This window comes from Triticum aestivum, chromosome 7B (assembly GCF_018294505.1).
Source record: "Triticum aestivum cultivar Chinese Spring chromosome 7B, IWGSC CS RefSeq v2.1, whole genome shotgun sequence".
NCBI lineage: Eukaryota > Viridiplantae > Streptophyta > Magnoliopsida > Poales > Poaceae > Triticum > Triticum aestivum.
Window position 1 is genome coordinate 408,368,754 of NC_057813.1, and position 24,702 is coordinate 408,393,455.

Below are 24,702 nucleotides of genomic sequence, written 5' to 3' on the forward strand. Positions count from 1 at the left end.
CCCGTGGGTTTAGAAAACCCGACGAGTTTATGGGATGGGTAAAAGGCTAGCTCCACAGACGGTGACAGGGTCGGGGACGGGTTTGTGATTTTCTCGTGGGGGTGGGTTTGGATAGGCAAAACCCGATGGGTTTCGTCCCTGTTGTCATCTTGAAGTGGCGCCGACTATTGAGGGAGAGTAAAGATCAACCCTAAGAGGTGCGTCCACTCTTTTTTATAGACTTTCGAGGTGGACTCAACACTTGAACCCACTAAAAGTTTACATCCATTTTTCACTCAAATCCAATCCAAATGGGCTACATCCCTTTAAGTGTGCGACCCTATAGGTTCACATACACATGAACACGAGCATATAGTTGATAGCGGCTCCTAGCAGAACATGTCAAATCCTTAAGTGTGCGACCCTATAGGTTCACGTACACATGAACACGAGCATATAGTTGATAGCGGCTCCTAGCAGAACATGTCAAATCCCATGCGTGTGTGAAGCTGTTTGACAAACCTCGACAATGTATCATATGCAACATTAATTTTGCCTCACAATATATGTTATCAAGCTTAAGGCAAGTACTTATCACTCTTGGTAGGGTCGTTGACCCTCTTCTCGAAACCGTGATTACGAGTTTTAGTTCAGTGACCAACCATGCGTTTATCATATCATCCTTCATCATATATACAGCTAAAACTACAAACTATGCTCTGAATGAAAGAGAAGACGACCACTTGCATAGTATCGGACTTATGATCTCGTCATACATGTTAATCAAAACAAAATCACTAGGGTTAAAACAAAACCAGACAAGTTAACACAAATTTTATGAAGCCTCATATGTCTACAGCAAATATATAGCTCAAAGATATTTTTAACCAAGCACAGCCAGCTCTACAAACGACTGCCTTTAAAGTTCAAGCCAGCAAATTCTTCACGATAGAGTGCAGGATACGAGAATGTATTACAACTCATATCACGCTCTAGGACACTTGTGCAGCCACCAAGCGGGTGGAGAGCATTCGGAGACACTCTCAATTTGTGAGTCCCCCATGAAGACACTCTCAATTTGTGATTCCCCCATGAAGACACTCTCAATTTGTGACTTCCCCATGATAACTGGCCACGGAAAAATCTCCAAACTTGTTGCAATCCCTGAATCATCTCTGAAATAGTACTGAGGCATCCTCAGCTCCTCTCTGTCATCATAGAAGTAGATGCTAAGAACTTCATCACCAACTTCATAACATCTTGAGCACCCATGACCGATGAATACTTTGTGACCAGGTAAATCATCTTGCTCAATCCAGCGGAGCTGGTCATCCTTGTCTTCGAGCTTGAACACTCTTATTCTCTCAGTCCGACGACCCACAATGTATCTGATTACCATCAGGAGCCCTGTTTGCACTGGAACAAGGTACCGCCATATTTGTTGGCCTTGTTCCACCAAAAATCTGTTTGCTGGTAAGTCATCCCGCAACATAACTCCAAGTCCTGACACTGGCTGCACAATCTGATTGCGATCAAAGACCAGCTTCACAACTTCTTCATCGTTGGTCAAGAGATAAAAAGAGCCATCCCTGTGGACTACATCCAGCAGCTCATCATCAAGTGGCACGTAGTTCCCCATTGCATCTTCCATCCTGTGACCTCCGATATACTCGCAATCGTCCCACAGTTCCATCGACTGGTTACAATAAGCTGCACGCTCAAATGGGCTATCTAAGGGACGCACAATAGCAACCACCACAAACCCATTGGGAGAACCTAGGCAGCCAGCTATAGCACCTACCCTCACTTCAACATCAACTCTTCCCCCATGAGAAGACATTTGCTGCGGAAGAGGGATAACGCGTCCAGTGCTCAAGTTGTAGATCTGGTTCCTGTGTAGTATAGCTTCTTTTTCATCAGCCTCAATCTTGTTTACTGGGGTTTTAGTGTCATCAGCCAGAAGAATCCAATCGCCTTCATGTGCTCCAGTGATTCGTTTAGCTCTCCTGACACTGTCCGGGAGGCGAAGTCGATGTACGGCTTGTCCATCAGTGCTGTAATAGGTAGGTTTCGTGGTTGATGGCAATATAAGCGATGGCAGCTGCATGGGCCTTTTTGCACCATCTACCTTTGCCTTCCAAAACTTGTTCGCACAACGAAGGCGAGCCCAATCACCACGGCAAGAAATATGATTCAGCAGCTTCTCTATCACATCCAACGGCAACTCTGATAGTCCTGTCTTTGTGGCACCGGGTTCAGCACATGTTTCTGCATTATCCTGGGCATAAAAAAACATAAACATCTCAGATTCTTCCATCAGTGTATACATTTAAACTACAGTATGTTTAGCTTTATCAAAGAACGACAATAATCTTTGTAAGGCTCAACTAACATTGAAGTTAGAGCAACATTCATGAGGCAGAGATGGCATACATTTTGAACCCAGCAAGCATAACACAAAAAATAGGAGGTTTACCTTGAGGTACTCCTTGATCTGATCAGCATGAGGGTAGGAGTAATTTGTCTCAGTAGCAATAGCAAGCACGTTTTTGTACCCATTGACAAACATATGAGCTGCAGCAGCCATGGTTGGGTACGAGAGTGCCAAAGACAGTGACGCAACCATACAAATACCAGAAGAGAACTTCTTAGTCAGGTCTTCGTCTGTGAGGTCAAGAACCTCAGGGCTGAAGACTAACCCATTTTCATAAATATTTGTGATCACAAGCCCATAGGAGAATGGGCGGATACCGAGCTTGGCAAGCAGGGCAGCCTCGGACGAGCCCACCTTGTCACCCTTCTTGATGAGGTCCACCGGGGCCAGGATTTCAACAGTGCCCTTATTGATCTTGGTGGGGATTTTAAGCACCTGAATGAGAAAAAAACACGGCAGGGGTGAGAACTCTTGCTTAGCATTGAGTACACTGCAGTGTTATCACCAATGGTTCTCACCTGGAAGAAAGAAGTTTGGGAGGGATCCAGACCAGTGTTGCCAGGGGGAACCACCACATCAATAGGAGCAACCAGCCCAACACGAGCAGGGGCCCCAACCTATTGTACAACAAAAACAAGATCATCGTCACTGACTCACCAGGTCACAAAGATAAAACAGGGCTAAACTAGAAATGTTTTAAAAATTAGATAATCAATGAATATATTCTCGGTAGTTCACAGTTTCACACAAAACAGTTCTGTGGGCTACTTGAAAAAATGAAACATAAATGCAAAGACAACAATTCATTAATTTCCAGTTGCAATCCAAACTCCCCGAAGTATTTATATCTACTGTACAAGTATTAATGTATAATGCAGTAGTGTTCACAATACAAATTTAAAGCACAAATCCACATTTGAAAAAAAAAGGCAGCCCGGTGCATGTAGCTCCCGCTTGCGCAGGGTCCGGGGAAGGGTGACCTCATGGTCACAAGGCAGCAGCTTTACCACTGCGCCAAGGCTCGCCTTCCACAAATCCACGTTTGAGATGCAAAATAACATTCATAGTCGCCTATACAGTACTCCCTCCGTAACATAATATAAGACGTTTTTTGACACTGTCATGGAATCTAAAAACGTCTTATAAAATGTTTCATAGGGAGTATATCCGTATACTCCATGACGACATTAATAGTACTACTGCATAAAAATATAAGTAAAGTTTCAGACAAATAAGCGCTAACCATCCAATATTCATATTTATCACCAAACCAATAATCTGTTTTAAAAGTGAATCATCGCCAGATTCATGCAACCAAGATCGCATGATTGCAGATGAGTAATGCATGCAGCATTGGAACACAATAACCACTTGAGATCTCCAACCTCTTCCATAAGAACCACGAATGATCCAGATCTAGAACCGACTCCCATATAACTAAAGCAACCATGCTTGTGCAATTTTGGCAGACTTGCGTTAAGATTGAATTATTATTAAATCCATGCAACCTAACATTACTTTCCATAAATAGTAATTACAGAATTAACATAGACAGCAATCAACAAGATGAGGTTTTAATTATCCATGCAGCAGTGTCGGAATACAAACTCAAAGGATAGGTCCATACAGTATTATCATTATGGTTCATGACAGCATGCAACAGGAAATACTACTGCATACAAATACAGGAAGCACCAACAGCCATATTCCTATTGTTACATATCCATACTACTCCCCTCCGTCCGGAAATACTTGTCGGAGTAATGGATAAAAATGGATGTATCTAGAACCAAAATACGTCTAGATACATTCATTTCTCAACAGGTATTTCCGGACGGAGTAAAATTTAAGGTTTGTCGGAATGTTCCACATTAAATGATCAATGGAAATATTCTCAAATCTCAATAGTTCACACAAGTCAGTTCTGGGGAATACTTGGTACCTAAGCTGCAACACTAAACAAAAGAAACTTCCATACCATCCCCGCAAATTAGAGTAGACAAGAATTCATTAATCTCCAATTATTATCTTGCCAAATACCTGATGTATTTATATCTACTGCGCGAGGTTTTAATATAATCAGTGCAACAACTTTCACAATACATAATCAAAGGATAAATATATGTTTGAGATGCACAATAAAGATCTCACATGTTCTCCTCTGTCTAATCAAAATCTTCACCCACCCATATGACGGTGCATCAATATACTCAATGAAGATATGCAACACAAAATACCATTGCATTTAGGTAAAATTTCATACAAATAAGCACCAATAATCCCGTAAGAAAAAGCACCAACAATAATACTACAACCTCCGGCTTGTGCTACACTGCTATTTGCATTATTGAAGACACAAGTTGTATCCCAACCAACAAGCTGTTTTACTACTGAAGAATCGTCAAAGTCATGCACCCAAGTGACCCTCTAATAATTAAAACAAGATACAAACTGCAAATTTATCTTGAACATAAGAACTAAGCCAGCAGCAACAAGCAATAACCACTTCAGATCTCTAACCCCTACCATAATAGGGAGTGTTGTGTTTGAACCCTTAGGATATTCATACAGATAATTTTCGTCCCATAAATGATATAGATTTGGAACCGTCTCCCATCTAATCACAAAGATGCATAGTCAAATACCCAAGTAACATGCTTTGTCTTGCACAGAATTACTATTACACCCAATAATCATTCCCGTGACTGGTAATTACAACACTAGCAAAGAAACCAGACGAGTTAGGCAGCAATCAAGGACAAGGGCAGGCGTACAGGAGCTAATTCACCTTGTACTTGGCGACCTCCTCGCGAACCTTCTTGAGGTCAGCCTTGGTGAAGATGAGACCGACGTTTCCCTTCAATCAGTAACAGCAGCAGTACCAAATTAAAGGACGCATACTGATAAACGATGAATCATGGGCGCACACAGGGAAAGATGCAAGATCCGGCCGAGAGACTTACTTCGAGTAGCGGTATGATAGCCTTGATCTTGTCGTTGCCCGTCGCCTCGGCGTGCACCTTGATGCAGCGGCGGATGAGGGTGTTCTTCCCCATGAGCAGCTCCGACTCGCCGCGGATGCCCCTGCGGACGGCCGCGAGCTGGGTGGAGCCGACGTGGTCTGCCTCCACTATGAGCACACTGGAGTACTCATTCAGCAACTTGCAAAGCTTCATGTCGTAGTCTCGCTTCCTGTCGATCTTGGGGACATTTTTCTTGACCCGCATCGCTACCCGCCTGAAACCCTAACCCTACGGGGTGAGCTCGCAGAGATGTGAGTGGCGCGGGGATTGTGGGTGGCGAGAGGGGCGCCCCTGTAGCTTTCAGCGAGACCTTTTTTTTCGAGAGAATTCCTTATTTGGCCCTTTCTTAAAATATGCTTTTCTTTTTGGCCCTGCAAAATTATTTTTTCCTTTTTTACACCTAAACTTCATTTTGTTTCCTTCATGACATTTTCATCACTTTTGGCCGCTAACACAATCAGGTGCAATCAAAAAAGTCGGATTTACCCCTGCTTTAGTTCACAGGTAGAATGAAGAAGAAACCCCATGACCGAACTTCTCTCCTTATTTCCCACCCTGGGTCGATGCTGCTGCTGCTCATGGCAAGGCGGAGGGTGACGGATCGTCGACCTCGGCATCCATGGAACGGCGTGTGCCCATGCGCGTGTTCCAGCACTGCTGGCCGGTCGTGGTCTTCTTTGTTGGTGTTAACTACGAGTATAGGACAGTAGCATCCCATACATGTATGCTTGATTACTTGTGTGTGAACGTGTCTGTGTAGGACTGGTGTCACTACACCACGGTAGCTAAAAGAAGGCATAGGAGTTGTGTATGTGTGCAACGCCGGGCTACGTAGCTAGCTATGCTAGCCGACTAAGTTTTTTTACCGGTGGAGGGAGGTACCGGTATAGAATCGGCCACAAACATTGCTTTGAGATTGGTGTGGCTAGTAGACCTCATTTTCTCTCTTTTAGCAATACCAAGCTTATACAAATAGATATACAGGGTTGGACGGGGTCCACAACAGTACTTTTGTCACGTGACAGGGTGAGGAAGAGCGGATGGACGAGCTGCATGCACACACACTAAATACTTGCATTTTATTTTCCATACAACATTATAAAATGTTGATAACTTTTGAACTAAATATCCAGTTTTGAAATATTTTATATTTTTAAATTCAGGGCGGCAAGACCTGTAAAACAAGATCAATCTTGGATGCGCTTGGCTAGTTTGAATTTTACCGTTTCACTCATTTCAGAGAAAGCATTTCAGTCAACTTCACATTTCACTAGTTTCGGAAAATCTTCCAGTCAATTTCACATTTCTCTAGATTCAGAAAACACATTGTAATCATTTACAAAAGATAGATTTGACTCATTTTAGAAAACACATTACACTCATTTACGAAAGACGGATATTACACTCATTTACGAAAGACAGATTTCGTTTATTCAGAAAACACATTACACTCACTCCATTGAAAATACTATGTTTCACTTGTTTCAAAAAACCTTGTCCACTCATTACAAAAGATATATTTCAAAACTAATTTCACTGCATGCTTGCGAAATTGATATTTCACTCATATAAAAATTGATTTCAATCATTTCAATAAATATATTTTACCACATTTTATAAAATAGGTTTATTTCACATATTTCTTACGAAATAGGTTCTGTTCATGCTATTTCTTTTGAAATAGGTTTCTTTTGAATATTTGTTTACTCATCCTCACAAATATGATTTTTCAGTTTCAGTAAACTTATTTCACTACAAAAACACATTTCACTCATTTCAGAAAACACATTACACTCATTGAATTGAAATATTGTATTTCACTCGTTTTGAAAAAAAAATCACTCATTACAAAAGATATACTACAAACTAATTTCATTGTGCGCTTGCGGAACTGATATTTCACTCATATAAAAATTGATTTCAATCATTTCAATAAACATATTTCACTCTTCAAATATATTTCACTCAAAAACTCTATTGAAATACTATATTTCATTAATTACAAAACTAATTTCAAAATTATTTAGCTCATTTCAAAATAATAATTTCACTCAATACAAGTTTAGCTCATTCCAAAATAATAATTTCACTAAAGTCAAAAACAGATTTCCCACACTGAATTAATACATTAAACGAAATAAGTGAATTAAAACGTTGAAATTTAAACATTTCAATATATCCAAGAATGATCTTGTTGTAAAGGTCTTGATCCTAGAAGTTCAAATATAAAAAAAGTTTTAAAAATAAACCTATAAATTAAAAGATATGCATGATTGAAATTGTCAAAGCGAAAATAAAATGCGTGCGTGCTTCATAGGTACTTGTGTGTCAGCAAGAGATGGCCAAGCATGCATGTGTCCTTTATCTGACACATGGTAGGTCCTAGTGCATGAAATATACTACATGCAAATCCAAAGAAACAAGTGAAATACATCTCCCGTATAAGAATGCTTGACGTGGTGTCGTGTACTCATTGGCTAGCTGGTTGCCGGTAGATCCCGGCACCGGTAAAAAGAGGTTTGCGCTATGCTAGCTTTGATCGATCAAGATGGATGGAGCCAGCCGGACTAGGTAGCTAGCTGTTCTAGCTGGCTAAGGCGTTGGTGCATCTCAGCCACCAACAAGTCCGACTGCTGCGACGCCGGTGGTTGGCGGCCGTGGCGTTGGCATCTGCGGCCGTGACTCTCGGGCTGAACGCGAGCGCCGTGATCCGGCAACCTACACGAGGCATGCAACTGGTACTTGGCGGAGGGCAGTGCATGTGGCAGGGAGTTACCAGAGCTGCACGCGGCAGCAGCCGTTCGCCATGTGAAAGAGGAGGCAGAGGTCCGGACGACCAACAACAGCGACTGCCTCATTCCGGGCGAACCATCTCAGCCGTCCGGCTGCTCGTGGCCGGCAGCACACGCTCTCGTCGTCCTCGTTTGCGTGCCGTCCGCGTGGTGTGTAGCTGCCGGCACGCGCGGTCTACTACTTGTTTGGAGGATTTATTATGTGTACTGTAGTTTTAAATGTGTGTTAGTTAGAAGATTTAGGAGTATGTGTCGGAGTACTTTGAACGTGATAAATTGTACTTTTTTTTGAGGGTGTGATAAATAGTACTTATCATAGATATGATTATGCAAGTTGAGCAGGTGTTTTCCTCTTTTGTATGCACGGATCAATTTAGCTAAGGAAATTTTTTATTGAAGTGCATATATATGCAAAACATCAATGAACATATTTCATAAAATCAGTGATTACTTTTTTACTTAAATATCCTGGACAGTCACATAGTGCACTAGGGGTAAAATGGTCTTTTCATCTCACACTTAACATTATTAGTGACTAAAGGAGACGGAAATGTCATCGAGGGAACAAAATAAACTTTGAGTGTCAAAAAAAGAAAATATTTTATTTTGGGCCAAAAAGGAAAACAGATTTTAAGAAAGGGCCAAATAAGAAATTCTCTCTTTTTTTCAGACCTAGCGAACCCTCGCTGTAGGATAGCGAGATGGGCCAGCCCAGGAGCGCGGGAGGCCGAAGCCCCCTTTCTGTTTTCGTTTTTTTATTTTACTTTTGTTTACACTTCTTAATATATATATATATATATATATATATATATATATATATATATATATATTACAGACAACACTCTTTGAAAGCATTTGGAATTTTTTAAATGTGTATAGAGTAATTTTTTATCATGTATGTAAAAAATGTTAATTATGCATTTGTTTTTCTATTGAAAAAAATGTTAGACACATATTTGAAAAGTTGTTGAACAAGTATTTTAAAAATGTTGGTCAAGCATTTGGAAAATGTTAAATATGTATTAAAAAATGTTGACCTTTGTGTTAAAAATGATGAAACAATTTATCATGTATATAAAAATGTTAATCAAACATATAAAAAATGTAAATCAAGCATTTGGAAAATATAAAATGTGTGTAGGAAAAATATTGACCATGTATTCAAAAAATGAAAAAAAATTGATCATGTACATAAAAATGTTAATCAAGCATTTGAAAAAATGTTGAACAAGTATTTGAAAAATGTTATCTAGCCTTTGGAAAATATTAGATATGTATAGAAAAAATGTTGACCATGTATTAAAAAATGATGACAAAAAATTCATCATGTATATAAAATTGTTAATCAAACATTTGGAAAATGTTAAATGTGTACAGAAAAAATATTGACCATGTATTAAAAAAAATCTTAAACTTGCATTTAGAGAATTTTAATCAAACATTTTAAAACATGTTAGATGTGTATAGAAAAAATGTGAACCATGTATTCAAAAAAATTTTAATCTGATATTTGAAAAATGTTAATCAAAAATTTGAAAAATGATAAACATGTATTCCAAAAATGTATAAGATATATAAAAAATGTGTATAGAAAAACAATGAAACCCGAGAGATAACATAAGAACAAACGATGAAAAAACGAGAAAGAAAGTAACAAAACAGATGAAAAATATAAAAACAAAGTGAAACTGAGAAAGAAATAAAGAAAAAAAGAAAAAAAAAGAAAAAAAAGAAACACTAAGACAAACAAAACCGATGGAAAACAGAAAAAAAAACGAAAACCAGCTCGTTTTGCCTAAAGTAGGCCGTGCCCAACTAACTTATCACGAGCCGAGTGGTTACCAACTCTCGAGCTGTCAGGAGACCAGGGATCGATCCCTCAACGCCCTCCATTTCTTCCCAGTTTATTTAAGTTTGTGCGCACTAAATGGGCCGGCCCAATACTATTGTGCCTTGACGTGAGAAAAGCTCCGGTCTCGCTTAATGCAAGATATAGCTCTCGTGTGGCGAGTGGAGCAAAAGGATGGAGAGTGAAAAGGGCTTGCACGCAAACCTGGCCAAATGGGTCGGTCTTAGCATGCTGGGCCAACAACCCACGTGCTCGGCCCGTGTGGGTCTGGCCCGACAAGTGGATCATGCCAGCACGTAGCCCATCTAGGGTCGTGCCTGGGCCGCGAGGCTCGGCACGGGACGACCCGTTTAGGTTTTCTTAATACTTTGTAATTTTTTTATTTTTTGGATGTAATACATATTGTAGTAGCGTGGTTCTTGGAAATCCGTTGGTGCTCCTAGGAGCACGCGCTCCTCCATGCGAAAACAAATATTTCAAAGTATGAAAATTTTCCAAACAAAATTTTGGTCCATATATCTCGACATTATATGTGTGCACGTCAAGTTTTAGAGAAAACCATCATTTTTCTGTGGCTTGTGTAAAAAAGACAAAATGATATCTTGTGAAAAACATTTTTCAACACCGGATTTTGTCTTTTTCACATGCGACACATAACTTGTCGGTTTTTCGCGTAACGACTCGTCCCTTCTATCACAATTCACAAAAGCAGTGAGGTGTAAAATCACAAAGCACGGATGAAGTAACCATCATTTTACTCTTCGCTGACTCCGCTTCTTCATCGTCTGCTTCGAGAAACCACCTTTACCGCACGCTAGACGACCAACGCTATTGTGCTTGGTTACTACCTCCATTTTTGTGTACAAGGCAAGTATCAAAATTGCAATTTGCAGAAGGCCACTAACACTAATTGAGGCAAGTGATAACATGCATGCGGAAGTGTGAAGGTTGATTTGCATGGCACTGCATTAATCAAGCAATGAGGAGCGAAATGGTTAGCTTGTTGGGTGTTGGAGAAAAAAATACGCATTAATTGACACATCAAACAAGGATTTGTATCGATCGATCCCGCGAAGGAAAGGGGAATTTGAGGATTTGCCACATGTTTGTTCGCCCTTTGAGGATTTGCCCCTATTTTCCTTGTCATCGATTATTTGCCACATGTTTCTCTAACTCCCGATGATTGTTCATACAGAATGTTTATCCAATCGCATGTTGGGGAAGATCTGTGCGGCCCGTGTGGTGGTCTGTAGGGGAAGAAGAAGAGGTGAGGAAGAAGAAGGGTCAGGAGACGTAGGATCTTCATCCAACCGCCAGAAATGGTCGACTGACCAAAATGAGGAAAGTCAGGTGACTTGCATAAATATATGTTTTTACACAACAAAAGATCCCTAAAAACAACAACATGAAGAAAAAACTATCACTGCTCATGGAACGAGCCGGCCATCTCGTCTTTGGCTGCCGGCGTGAACCAACCGTAGCTGCCGACGTGTGTCGCCGCACCGTGGTTTTCCTCGGCCTCCAGGTACTCGTTCACGCGGAGCGTACGTGCGCTCTGCATGGGCGCGAGCACTGCCCGGTTCACGTCCACGACGTCCAGTTCCGCCTGCATGAGTGCCTTGATGGCAGCGACATCCGCGTGCTCTGTGTTGAGTTAATCCTCCGCCGCCCGGTTCAAGTCGAGGACATCCGGTTCCGCCTACAGGAGGGCCTTGATGGCAGTAGCATCCGCGCGTTCCGCGTCAAGTTGAGCCTCCGCCGCCCGGTTCATGTCCACGACATCCGGTTCCGCCTGCAGGAGGGCCTCGATGACAGTGACATCCGCGCGCTCCGTGACGAGTCGAGCCTGCGCCACCCGGTGCTCCTTTAGGATCGCCAGGTTGAACGCCTGGTCCGCCTGCACCATGGGGGACCCGGACGCCGGCACGAAGTCGACATTCATCGTATCATAAGCATCGGGGGCCTTCTGGGCCGCGACCTCCGCCATGGACACTGGATCGACTTCCTCCTCCTTAGAGCTTGGATCCAAAGGGCTCGGGGATTGGCCCGCATGTATATAAAATTGTTAATCAAGCATTTGGAAAATGTTAAATGTGTACAGAAAAAATATTGACCATGTATTAAAAAAATCTTAAACTTGCATTTAGAGAATTTTAATCAAATATTTTAAAACATGTTAGATGTGTATAGAAAAAATATGAACCATGTATTCAAAAAAATGTTAATATGATATTTGAAAAATGTTAATCAAAATTTTGAAAAATGATTAACATGTATTCCAAAAATGTATAAGATATATAAAAAAATGTGTATAGAAAAACAATGAAACCCGAGAGATAACATAAGAACAAACAATGAAAAAATGAGAAAGAAAGTAACAAAACAGATGAAAAATATAAAAACAAAGTGAAACTGAGAAAGAAATAAAGAAAAACGAAAAAAACAAGAAAAAAAAGAAACACTAAAAACAAAGAAAACCAATGGAAAACAGAAAAAATAAATAAAAACCAGCTCGTTTTGCCTAAAGTAGGTTGTGCCCAACTAACTTATCACGAGCCGAGTGTTACCAACTCTCGAGCGAGCTGTCAGGAGACCAGGGATCGATCCCTCAACGCCCTCCATTTATTCCTAGTTTATTTAAGTCTGTGCGCACTAAATGGGCCGACCCAATACTATTGTGCCTTGACGTGAGAAAAGCTTCGGTCCCGCTTAATGCAAGATATAGCTCTCGTGTGGCGAGTGGAGCAAAATGATGGAGAGTGAAAATGGCTTGCACGCAAACCTAGCCAAATGGGTCGGTCTTAGCATGCTTGGCCAATAACCCGTGCGCTCGGCCCGTGTGGGCTTGGCCCGACTGGTGGATCATGTCGGCACGTAGCCCACCTAGGGTTGTACCTGGGCCGCGAGGCTTGGCACGGGACGGCCCGTTTAGTTTTTCTTAATACTTTTTTTGGGATGTAATACATAGTGTAGTAGTGTGGTTCTTGGAAATCCGTTGGTGCTCCTAGGAGCGCGCGCTCCTGCACGCGAAAACAAATATTTCAAAGTGTGAAAAATTTCCAAACAAAATTTTGGCCCCTATATCTCCACATTATATGTGTGCACGTCAAGTTTCGGAGAAAACCAACATTTTTTTTGTGACTTGTGTAAAAAAACAAAATGATATCTTGTGAAAAACATTTTTCAACACCGGATTTTGTCTTTTTCACATGCGATACATAAGTTGTCGGTTTTTCGCGAAACGACTCTGTGAGCATTTACAATGTCGAGATGTACGCGCCAAGTTTTTGTTTGGGATTTTTTGACATTTTAAAATATGTTTAAAACACATTTTAAAAACTAGGAGCGCGCTCTCCCATGTGCCAAAACGCCGCTCTCCCTCCTTTTGTGCTACACCAAAATAATATATTGAATGTGGTGTGTTGTTCAACGAACGAGCGTGCCTCAAACACATCGAGCGTAGTGTGTTATGCGTGTCTGCAACGAACGAATGACCGTGCCTCGATGGGCCGGCACTTCCTATTTAGCGCTGCAAGCGCCAGTTTGTATGCATTTTGCAAACTGGCGCCTGCAGACCTGTACGCTGGCCCAACTCAGTGTCCCTTCGTCTTTCTAAAACGCAAAAAATGGAGCGCGAACAAAGATTCGATCCGCTGACCTCCAGTTTGCTGAAACAATACGCTAACCACTAGGCTACATAGGCAGTTTCGCATGTTTCGATCCTTTCTTTTATTTAGATTGTCCCGCTTTTCCTTTTTTCCATTTTTTCTTCCTTATTTGATGAATTTTTCTTCAAATTCCTGAAGTTATTTCATTTTTCGATGAACTTTTCCTTCAAATCGATGAACTATTTTTGAAAATCGTGACCTTTTTTTCAAATTCAATGAACTTTTTTTTGAACTCGATGAACTTTTTTCAATTTGAATGAACTTTTTCAAATTCAATGAACTTTTTTCAAATCCGATGAACTTGTTTCCAATTCGATGAAATTTTCTCAAATTTGATGAACTTTTTTTCATAATAAATTAACTTTCTAACTCATAAACTCTTTTTGAATTTGCTAGTTTTTTAAAAATATATTGAATTTTTTTATAAGATGAACTTCTTTTGAATTCGTGAACTTTTTTTGAACACATGAACTTTTTTGATTTGGTGAACTTTTTTGCACGTTCATGAACTTCAGTTGAAATATATGAACATGTGTTGCAATAATTGAAACATCTAAACGTTATGTACTATAAATAGCGCGTCTAACTTGCTGTTCTTAAACGATCCGTGCTGTAAATAGACACTTGTAGTTAGTTGGTGAAGTGGTTAGCTGCTCTGAATGTAAGCGTTGTGTTGTGAGTTCGAATCTCGTTGACAGCAATTTTTTGCGGGTTTTTCTCCGCAGTGCGCGGTCCTGGACCGGCCCACCCAGACGTCGCTGCGAGCGCCCGTTAGGTTGCGCGGCGCCTGTAGCACCCAATAGGAGCTCCCCAATGGGCCACTACTGCCTAAAGTGCGGGCGTGCCAAACGGGTTGTCGGCCCGTGCAGTGCGGGGGCCTTGCTTGGGCTAGGAAGGGCAGCAAGTCATCCCGCTTTACGCTTATCTAAAGCTAATGATGTCAGGGCTGAATGGTGTAATTTTAAGACATTATAACTGGGCACCTTTCCTCAGGTTATCAGCCTTCCAAGCCGTTCGATTTCACGTTATGGTTGTCCCTGGCTGTTCGATGCACAATTATTTTTAACGCTCCTGTCTCCGTGGCTTCTTGAGGGCAGATACTCCTGTAACTTTTTATGACTAACGTGGTTAAATGGGCCAAGCATCCCATCTGTCCGCTGAAGCGAGGGGGAGAAAGATCGGTCCAAAAAGCACCAAAGATCGGTCGTGGGCGATTGGTGTGGTCGCTAACCCTATGGTCCCTATCCAAGGCCAGCGGCGATGGTGGCGGTGAGCCGCAACATCATCGGAGTTCATGCCTGTGCTGCTATTCGCTAAAGCATGTATGCGTCCAACCAGCCCCAATTTGAGGCGCACAGAGGAGCGCCCGGCAGCCGGCCGTGTGCCCGATGCGAGGCGCCGGATTGTATTGACCGGAGGTGAGGAGCGGCCTAGTCGAGTGGAGTCGCGGGAGCGACCTTCACCTCCAACGGCGGAGCCAACTGTGACTTCCATTCTCGCCTTGCGGTCACACCTTGCAGTCCGAGAAGGAAAGGGGTGCGGTGGTGGCAATGATGAGAAGTTTGGCAAAGAGACGAAGAAGGCACCCCCGCTCCCCGTGGTCACCGCCGTGCTCAAGATTGACATGTCTCATGGCTTATGTTCCAACAACCGCTTAAGGAGGAGAAGGACGGAATGCCACATATAGGTAAATGCTTTCAGGGTGTCTCTTTCAATGTATTTTTGCTCGGCGGATTTTACCGTTCTCTGTGGTCACAGTGCGTAGGTGGCTCTTCCTGGCATCATGGAGTTCGAGAGAAAAGGAAGGAGTACATGATGATCGTGATGCCCACTGCACGTACACAACGGATGTTGGTCGGTATACCAGTCCATTCACCTTGCTATTTAATTTAGATGCATGCTTTGGATCTTTTAGTTTTTTCAGAAAACATGATTATGAGATACCGTTGAATTATGAAGCTTAAATTCAATCTTTGATTTACCTATTTCAACTATCGAAAATCTATTCTTAGCTATCATAAAGTTGTTGGCGTATATTGCTTATGCCTCATTTACCATAGTTTATCCAGTTCTTTTTTTTGGCTTCAGGTAGATGCTATTCTCACTGCCAGCAGACTGTTTGCTTAAGGCCTTACAGTAAGTAATTTATGTTAATTTAGTAGAGCTATTTTTAAAGATGACTGTTTCGCATGTTCATTCTCACTAGGAAGAAAACAAGATCTTTATACGTACATGTTTGTATTTTCCCATGTGAGGACACTTCTGTGGGCGTTAACGTGTACAAAGGAATGTTTTCCTTCTCCAAAGAGATTTTTTGGTCAAGAGCTTTGCTAAAGCCATATGCAAACTCTGTCAATGTATGCAAGGAGCGTGGTCAGGCCCATGCGTGTGCGTTGGTTGTTTGGGACCCTGTGTGGAGTGCTATGCTTCGTGATGCACACAATATAAGCCAAGAAATCCTAAAAATGGTGCATCAACTATTCAGTTTATGCATTTAGAGGCTCTTCGTAAGACAGAAGTTGATATTTTTGATATGTTGTCTTAACCATGCTTTCCTGATCAACAAAGAAATCCTGATAAAAAAATGTGCATCTTCTGTTCAATTTATGCATATAGAGGCCCTTCGTAAGATAGAAGATGATGTTCTTCTTATAATCATGCTTTCCTGGTCAGCCAATAAATCCTGGAAAATGTGCATCTACTTTTCAATTTATGCATACAAGGCTCTTTGTAAGATAGAAGAAGATGTTCTTCATATGTCACCTTCATGCTTTCCTGAAATGCATAAGCATTTATAGCTGACATCACCGTATATAGGCCTGGTTTATTATTGTGATCTATGCGTCGTACCTATGTGTAGCTCTTTTTTAGCTAATCCTTGTTTTACACGCCTCAGTGTGGTTCAATTCGATAAAAATAATGTGACATATAGTATTTTTTTAATGTGACGGAAGAACATCCAAGAGGGTCAGCGCTGGACCGATAGGTGTGTCTATGCGTCTGTAGATTATGTTACCCTTCGATATGATCCTCCATGGAGAGAAATTTATCTTCATGGGTCACAGAAAACATGTTTGTGAAGGAAATATGCCCTGGAGGCAATAATAAAGTTATTATTTATTTCCTTAACTCATGATAAATGTTTATTATTCATGCTAGAATTGTATTAACCAGAAACTTAGTACAAGTGTGAATAGATAGACAAAACATATATTCCCTAATATGCCTCTACTAGACTAGCTCGTTAATCAAAGATGGTTACGTTTCCTCACCATAGACATGTGTTGTAATTTGATGAACGGGATCACATCATTAGGAGAATGATGTGATGGGCATGACCCATCCGCTAGCTTAGCATTATGATCGTGTTAGTTTCATTGCTACTGCTTTCTTCATGACTTATACAAGTTCCTCAGACTATGAGATTATGCAACTCCCGAATACCGGAGGAACACTTTGTGTGCTACCAAACGTCACAACGTAAAAGGGTGATTATAAAGGTGCTCTACAGGTGTCTCCAAAGGTGTTTGTTGGGTTGGCATAGGTCGAGATTAGGATTTGTCACTCCGTGTTTTGGAGAGGTATCTCAGGGCCCTCTCGGTAATACTCATCACTATAAGCCGAGCAAGCATTGTGACTAATGAGTTAGTTGCGGGATGAAGTATTACGGAACGAGTAAAGAGACTTGTCGGTAACGAGATTGAACTAGGTATTGAGATACCGACGATCGAATCTCGAGCAAGTAACATAGCGATGACAAAGGGAATAACGTATGTTGTTATGCGGTTTGACCGATAAAGATCTTCGTAGAATATGTAGGAACCAATGTGAGCATCCAGGTTCCGCTATTGGTTATTGACCAGAGACGTGTCTCGGTCATGTCTACATAGTTCTCGAACCCGTAGGGTCCGCACGCTTAACGTTCGATGACGATTATATCATGAGTTTATGTGATATGTTGTAAAGAAGATTGTTCGGAGTCCCGGATGTGATCACGAACATGACGAGGAGTCTCGAAATGGTCAAGACATGAAGATTTATATATTGGACGACTATGTTTTGGACACCGGAATGGTTCCAGATGAGTTCAGGAATCTACCGGAGTACCGAGGGGTTACTGGAACCCCCCGGGGAGTGTATGGGCCTTTTTGGGCCATAGTGGGAGAGAGGAGGCAGCGGCCAGGTGGAGGACGCCCCCCCAAGCCCAATCCGAATTGGGTGGGGGGCCGGCCCCCCTTTCCTTCCCTCTCTCCCCCCTTCCTTCATCTCATACTCCAACTTGGGAAGGGGGAGTCCTACTCCCACTGGGAGTAGGACTCCCCCCTTGGGTGCGCCATAGAGGGTCGGCCCTCCCCCTCCTCCACTCCTTTATATACGGGGAGGGGGGCACCCCATAGACACACAAGTGGACATTGTTTAGCCGTGTGCGGTGCCCCCCTCCACAGTTACACACCTCGGTCATATCATCGTAGTGCTTAGGCAAAGCCCTGCGCCGGTAACTTCATCATCACTGTCACCACGCCATCGTGCTGACGAAACTCTCCCTCGGCCTCAACTGGATCAAGAGTACGAGGGACGTCTCCGAGTTGAACGTGTGCTGAATGCGGAGGTGTCGTATGTTCGGTGCTTGGATCGGTTGGATCATGAAGATGTTCAACTACATCAACCGCGTTAACTAAACGCTTCTGCTTTTGGTCTACGAGGGTACATGGACATACTCTCCCCTCCCTTTGCTATGCATCACCTAGATAGATCTTGCGTGATCGTAGGATTTTTTTTTAAAATTACCGCGTTCCCCAACAGTGGTATCAAAGCCAGGTCTATGCGTAGATGTTATATGCACGAGTAGAACACAAAGAGTTGTGGACGATAATAGTCATACTGCTTACCAGCATGTCATACTTTGATTCGGCGGTATTGTTGGATGAAGCGGCCCAGACCGACATTATGCGTACATTTACGCGAGACTGGTTGCACATAGGTGGCTGGTGAATGTCTGTTTCTCCAACTTTAGTTGAATCGAGTGTGGCTACGCCCACTCCTTGTTGAAGGTTAAAACATCACACTCGATGAAAAATCATTGTGGTTTTGATGCGTAGGTAAGAACGGTTCTTGCTAGAAGCCCATAGCAGCCACGTAAAACTTGCAACAACAAAGTAGAGGACGTCTAACTTGTTTTTGCAGGGCTTGCTGTGATGTGGTATGGTCAAGCATGATGTGATATAAATTGTTGTATGAGATGATCATGTTTTGTAACAAAGTTATCGGCAACTGGCAGGAGCCATATGGTTGTCGCTGTATTGTATGCAATGCAATCATCATGTAATTGTTTTACTTTATCACTAAGCGGTAGCGATAGTCGTAGTAACAATAGTTGGCGAGACGACAATGATGCTACGATGGAGATCAAGGTGTCGCGCCGGTGACGTTGGAGATCATGACGATGCTTTGGTGATGGAGATCATGAGCACAAGATGATGATGGCCATATCATGTCACATATTTTGATTGAATGTGATGTTTATCCTTTATGCATCTTATTTTGCTTAGAACGTCGGTAGCATTATAAGATGATCCCTTACTAAATTTCAAGGTACAAGTGTACTCCCTGAGTATGCACCATTGGTAGAGTTCGTCGTGCCGAGACACCACGTGATGATCGGGTGTGATAAGCTCTATGTTCACGTAGAACAGGTGCAAGCTAGTTTTGCACACGCGGAATACTTGGGTTAAACTTGATGATCCTAGCATATGCAGATATGACCTCAGAACACTGAGACCGAAAGGTCGAGCGTGAATCATATAGTAGATATGATCAACATAGTGATGTTCACCACTGAAAACTACTCCATCTCACGTGATGATCGGACATGGTTTAGTTGATTTGGATCACGTGATCACTTAGATGATTAGAAGGATGTCTATCTAAGTGGGAGTTCTTAAGTAATATGATTAATTGAACTTTAATTTATCATGAACTTAGTACCTGATAGTATTTTGCATGTCTAAGTGGGAGGAACACTTTGTGTGCTACCAAATGTCACAACGTAAATTGGTGATTATAAAGGTGCTCTACAGGTGTCTCCAAAGGTGTTTGTTGGGTTGGCATAGGTCGAGATTAGGATTTGTCACTCCGTGTTTCGGAGAGGTATCTCAGGGCCCTCTCGGTAATACTCATCACTATAAGCCTTGCAAGCATTGTGACTAATGAGTTATTTGCGGGATGAAGTATTACGAAATGAGTAAAGAGAATTGCCGGTAATGAGATTGAACTAGGTATTGAGATACCGATGATCGAATCTCGGGCAAGTAACATACCGATGACAAAGGGAACAACATATGTTGTTATGCGGTTTGACCGATAAAGATCTAAATATGTAGGAGCCAATACGAGCATCCAGGTTCCGCTATTGGTTATTGACCGGAGATGTGTCTCGGTCATGTCTACATAGTTCTCGAACCGTAGGGTCCACACGCTTACCGTTCGATGACGATGTGTATTATGAGTTATGTGTTTTTGATGACCGAAGTTTGTTCGGAGTCCCGGATGAGATCATAGATGTGACGAGGAGTCTCGAAATGGTCGAGACATAAATATTGATATATTGGACGACTATATTCGGACACCAGAAGTGTTCTAGAGAAGTTTCGGATAAAATCGGAGTGCTGGAGGGTTACCGGAACCCCCCAGGGAACTAATGGGCCTCTATGGGACTTAGTGGAGAGAGAGGAGGGCTGCAGGAGGGCTTGCCGCACTCCCCTTGAGTCTGAATAGGACAAGGGAAGGGGGGCAGCGCCCCCCCCCTTTCCTTCTCCCTCTCTCCCTATCTTTCCTTTCCCCTCTCTCCTTCTTGGTGGAAACCTACTAGGACTTGGAGTCCTAGTAGGATTCCCCCTTTGGGGGCGCTCCAAGGAGGGCTGGCCGGCCTCCCCTCCCTCCTTTATATGCGGGGGCAAGGGGGCACCCTAGGACACACAAGTTGATCTTTTAGCCGTGTGCGGTGCCCCCTCCACAGTTACACACCTCGATCATACCGTTGCGGAGCTTAGGCGAAGCCCTGCGCCAGTAGCATTATCATCACCGTCGCCACGCCATCGTGCTGACGGAACTCACCATCGGCCTCAACTAGATCAAGGGTACGAGGGATGTCATCGAGCTGAATGTGTGCTGAACGCGGAGGTGCCGTACGTTCGGTACTTGGATCAATTGGATCGCGAAGACGTTCGACTACATCAACCGCATTATTGAAACGCTTCCACTTTCGGTCTACGAGGGTACATGGACACACTCTCCTCTCTCGTTGTTATGCATCTCCTAGATAGACCTTGTGTGATCGTAGGAAATTTTTGAAATTACCGCGTTCCCCAACAGTAGCATCATGCTTATTATTATAACAACAACATACTTCATCATGGAACTTTTTCATATAATTTCTCATAAACAAGTAAAAATTCATCACAACATTTGAAGTATAAAGGATAAACCTTATTGAAAACCAACAAACTATGTTCTCAGTCAACTTTGCAACTACAATTCATCATATTTTCAGGAAGGGCCTCGTATCGGAGCCTCCTGGCAACTCCACATACCCAACCATCTTTTAGTCTTGTATGATTGCTAACACTCAAAGCATACCCATGAACAAAAAGTTTCAACCGAACACATAGGAAGATATGGGCTTAAGTTTCGCCTCCCAATGTATTCACCTCAAGGGTGATGTCAACAATAATAACTCATGCTCACTCACATCCAACTGGATATATGTGCCTAGATCTTTCCTCACCACATGATGCTTGCAAAAGGAGAAAATAAAAAGGAATATGGAAGAATACTTTGACTCCTACGTAAAAGTAAATGCATAAAAGTAAAAGATAGGCCCTTCGCAGAGGGAAGCAGAGGTTGTCATGCGCTTTTTGGTTTGTATGCCAAATCCCTAAATGCAAAAGAACGTCGTGTTATATTTCCCCTTATGATAGCAACCTTTATTATGCAATTATCACTTTTATTACTTTGCCATCACAAGTTCGTACTACACTCAATTTTCTCTTACACTAAATGATCAAACACATTTAGAAGCAATTTCTATTGCCTTATTGCACCGATGAAAACTTACTTGAAGGATCATACTAAATCCATAGGTAGGTATGGTGGATTCTCAAAACGTGAATTTGGGTTTAAGGTTTTTGGATGCAGAAGTAGTATCTCTACTTAGTGCGGGATTTTTGGCTAGCAAAGATATTGAGCAAGCATATAATGCCCACGATGCGGCTATATCTCCCACGTGTCGTGGCACAACTTAGAGGCATAACCACATTGTGGTTTTGTCGCAAGAAGGGCCATCTTCACACAACCCATGTAATGAATAAGAAAGGGATAAATAGAGCTGGCTCACAATCGCCACTTGCCACAAAAATCATATAATTCACACATCACTCAGAGTACACACATAGTCCGACTACGGACAAATCCAAAAGAAAGAAGACAACCCCGAATGCTAGATCCCCGATCGTCCCAACTGGGCTCCACTACTGATCATCAGGAAACAAAACATAGTAACGACCAAGGTCCTCGTCGAACTCCCACTTGAGTTCGGTGGCATCACCTGCACTGGTATCATCGACACCTGCAACTGTTTTGGTAGTATATGTGAGTCACGAGGACTCAGCAATCTCAAAACCCGCAAGATCAAGACTATTTAAGCTTATGGGTAGGATGTGGTAATGAGGTGGAGTTGCAGCAAGCGCTAAGAAAATATGGTGGCTAACATACGCAAATAAGAGTAAGGTGAGAAGCTACGCAATGGTCATGAAGCTATAAGTGATCAAGAAGTGATCCTGAAATACTTACGTTCAAACATAACCCAAACCGTGTTCACATCCCGGACTCCGCTGAAAAGAGACCATCACGGCTACACACGCGGTTGATGCATTTTAATTAAGTCAACTGTCAAGTTCTCTACAACCGGATATTAACAAATTCCCATCTGCCACATAACTGCGAGCATGGCTCTCGAAAGTTTATACCCTGCAGGGGTGTCCCAACTTAGCCCATCACAAGCTCTCACGATCAGCAAAGGATATGCCTTCTCCCGGGAAGACCCGATCAGCCTCAGAATCTCGGTTACAAGACATTTTGACAGTGGTAAAACAAGACCAGCAAGACCGCCCGATGTGCCGACAAATCCCGATAGGAGTCGCACGTATCTCATTCTCAGGGCACACCGGATGGGCAAGACGTCGGGTTGGCATAGACCCTGGTTGCCCAGGGGGCGCCGGACATCGCCCGGTTCGGACCAACACTTGGGGAAGCACTGGCCCGGGGGGGGGGGTCTAAAATAAAGATGACCCTCGGGTTTATAACTCCAGAGGGAAATTTAATAGGTTGTTAGGCAAATGTAAAACCAAGGTTGGGCCTTGCTGGAGGAGTTTTATTCAAAGCGAACTGTCAAGGGGTTCCCATAAACCCGACCGCGTAAGGAACACAAAATAAAGGAACATAACACCGGTATGACAGAAACTAGGGCGACAAGAGTGGAACAAAACACCAGGCATAAGGCCGAGCCTTCCACCCTTTACCAAGTATATAGATGCATTAATTAAATAAGCGATATTGTGATATCCCATCATAACCAGGTTCCAACATGGAGCAATCTTCAACTTCACCTGCAACTAACAACGCTATAAGAGGGGCTGAGCAAAGCGGTAACATAGCCAGACAACGGTTTGCTAGGAAGGTGAAAACGGTTAGAGGCTGACATGGCAATATGGGAGGCATGGTAAACAAGTGATAGGTAGCGCAACATAGCGATAGAACGAAGAAACTAGCAAGCAAAGATAGAAGTGATATCGAGGGTAATGGTCATCTTGCCTGAGATCCCGCAAGGAAGAAGAACGAGTCCATGAAGTAGACGAACCAACATAGTCAAATGAATCCTCACAATTGCAACGTAACCGGACTATCAAGGAGAAGCGCAACCGGAAAGAAGCAAACAACATGGTAAACCAACAAGCATAAGCATGGCATGATGCACAAACAAGTATGATGCATGTCCGGTGTAATAAGGCATGGCATGGCAAAGTGCAACAAACAAAACTACAAGTTAAGTGGAGTTCAATATGCAACAAGTTGCATATCGACGAAACACCACATCCATTTATTTCGTTCGCTCTCGTTTATGTACCCAACAACATTAAATGTTATTAAACATGGCAAGGGGTGAAGTATAATAAAACTAGCTAGCTAGGCAAGTTTAAATGAGGCCGGAAACAACAAACAACAATTTCAAAAAATCCCCACATGTCATTTAGCAATTTTAATGCAATCCAATATTTAAACATTTTAAATGTTGTTATCATGATGCGGATGACATATTCAAGGTTTATGCAATTTTATGAAAATTTTGACATGAGCATGTTATGAAGCATTTGATCACCATGGCGGAACAAAAAGGGTGACACGACAACGAATCCGAAAATGATGTCACGACAACATATCGGTTCCGGTAGCTGATGTCTACTATGCAACCTTCTTCTTGTAGACGTTGTTGGGCCTCCAAGTGCAGAGGTTTGTAGGACAGTAGCAAATTTCCCTCAAGTGGATGACCTAAGGTTTATCAATCCGTGGGAGGCGTAGGATGAAGATGGTCTCTCTCAAGCAACCCTGCAACCAAATAACAAAGAATCTCTTGTGTTCCCAACACACCCAATACAATGGTAAATTGTATAGGTGCACTAGTTTGGCGAAGAGATGGTGATACAAGTGCAATATGGATGGTAGATATTGGTTTTTGTAATCTGAAATTATAAAAACAGCAAGGTAACTAATGATAAAAGTGAGCGTAAACGGTATTGCAATGATAGGAAACAAGGCATAGGGTTCATACTTTCACTAGTGCAAGTTCTCTCAACAATAATAACATAATTGGATCATATAACTATCCCTCAACATGCAACAAAGA

At 42.3% G+C, this 24,702-nt stretch overlaps 1 protein-coding gene across 1 annotated transcript; it reads right to left on the reverse strand.

The window, feature by feature from the left end:
* Positions 1–703: 703 nt before the first annotated feature.
* On the reverse strand, positions 704–5,717 carry LOC123162520 (uncharacterized). Its single transcript, XM_044580299.1, has 5 exons — positions 5,377–5,717; positions 5,202–5,270; positions 2,932–3,030; positions 2,456–2,848; positions 704–2,257 (listed from the first exon to the last, which is right to left on the reverse strand). The coding sequence occupies exons 1-5, from the start codon at positions 5,638–5,640 to the stop codon at positions 965–967; spliced, it is 2,118 nt and encodes a 705-aa protein (XP_044436234.1). The 5' UTR covers positions 5,641–5,717; the 3' UTR covers positions 704–964.
* Positions 5,718–24,702: the final 18,985 nt, after the last annotated feature.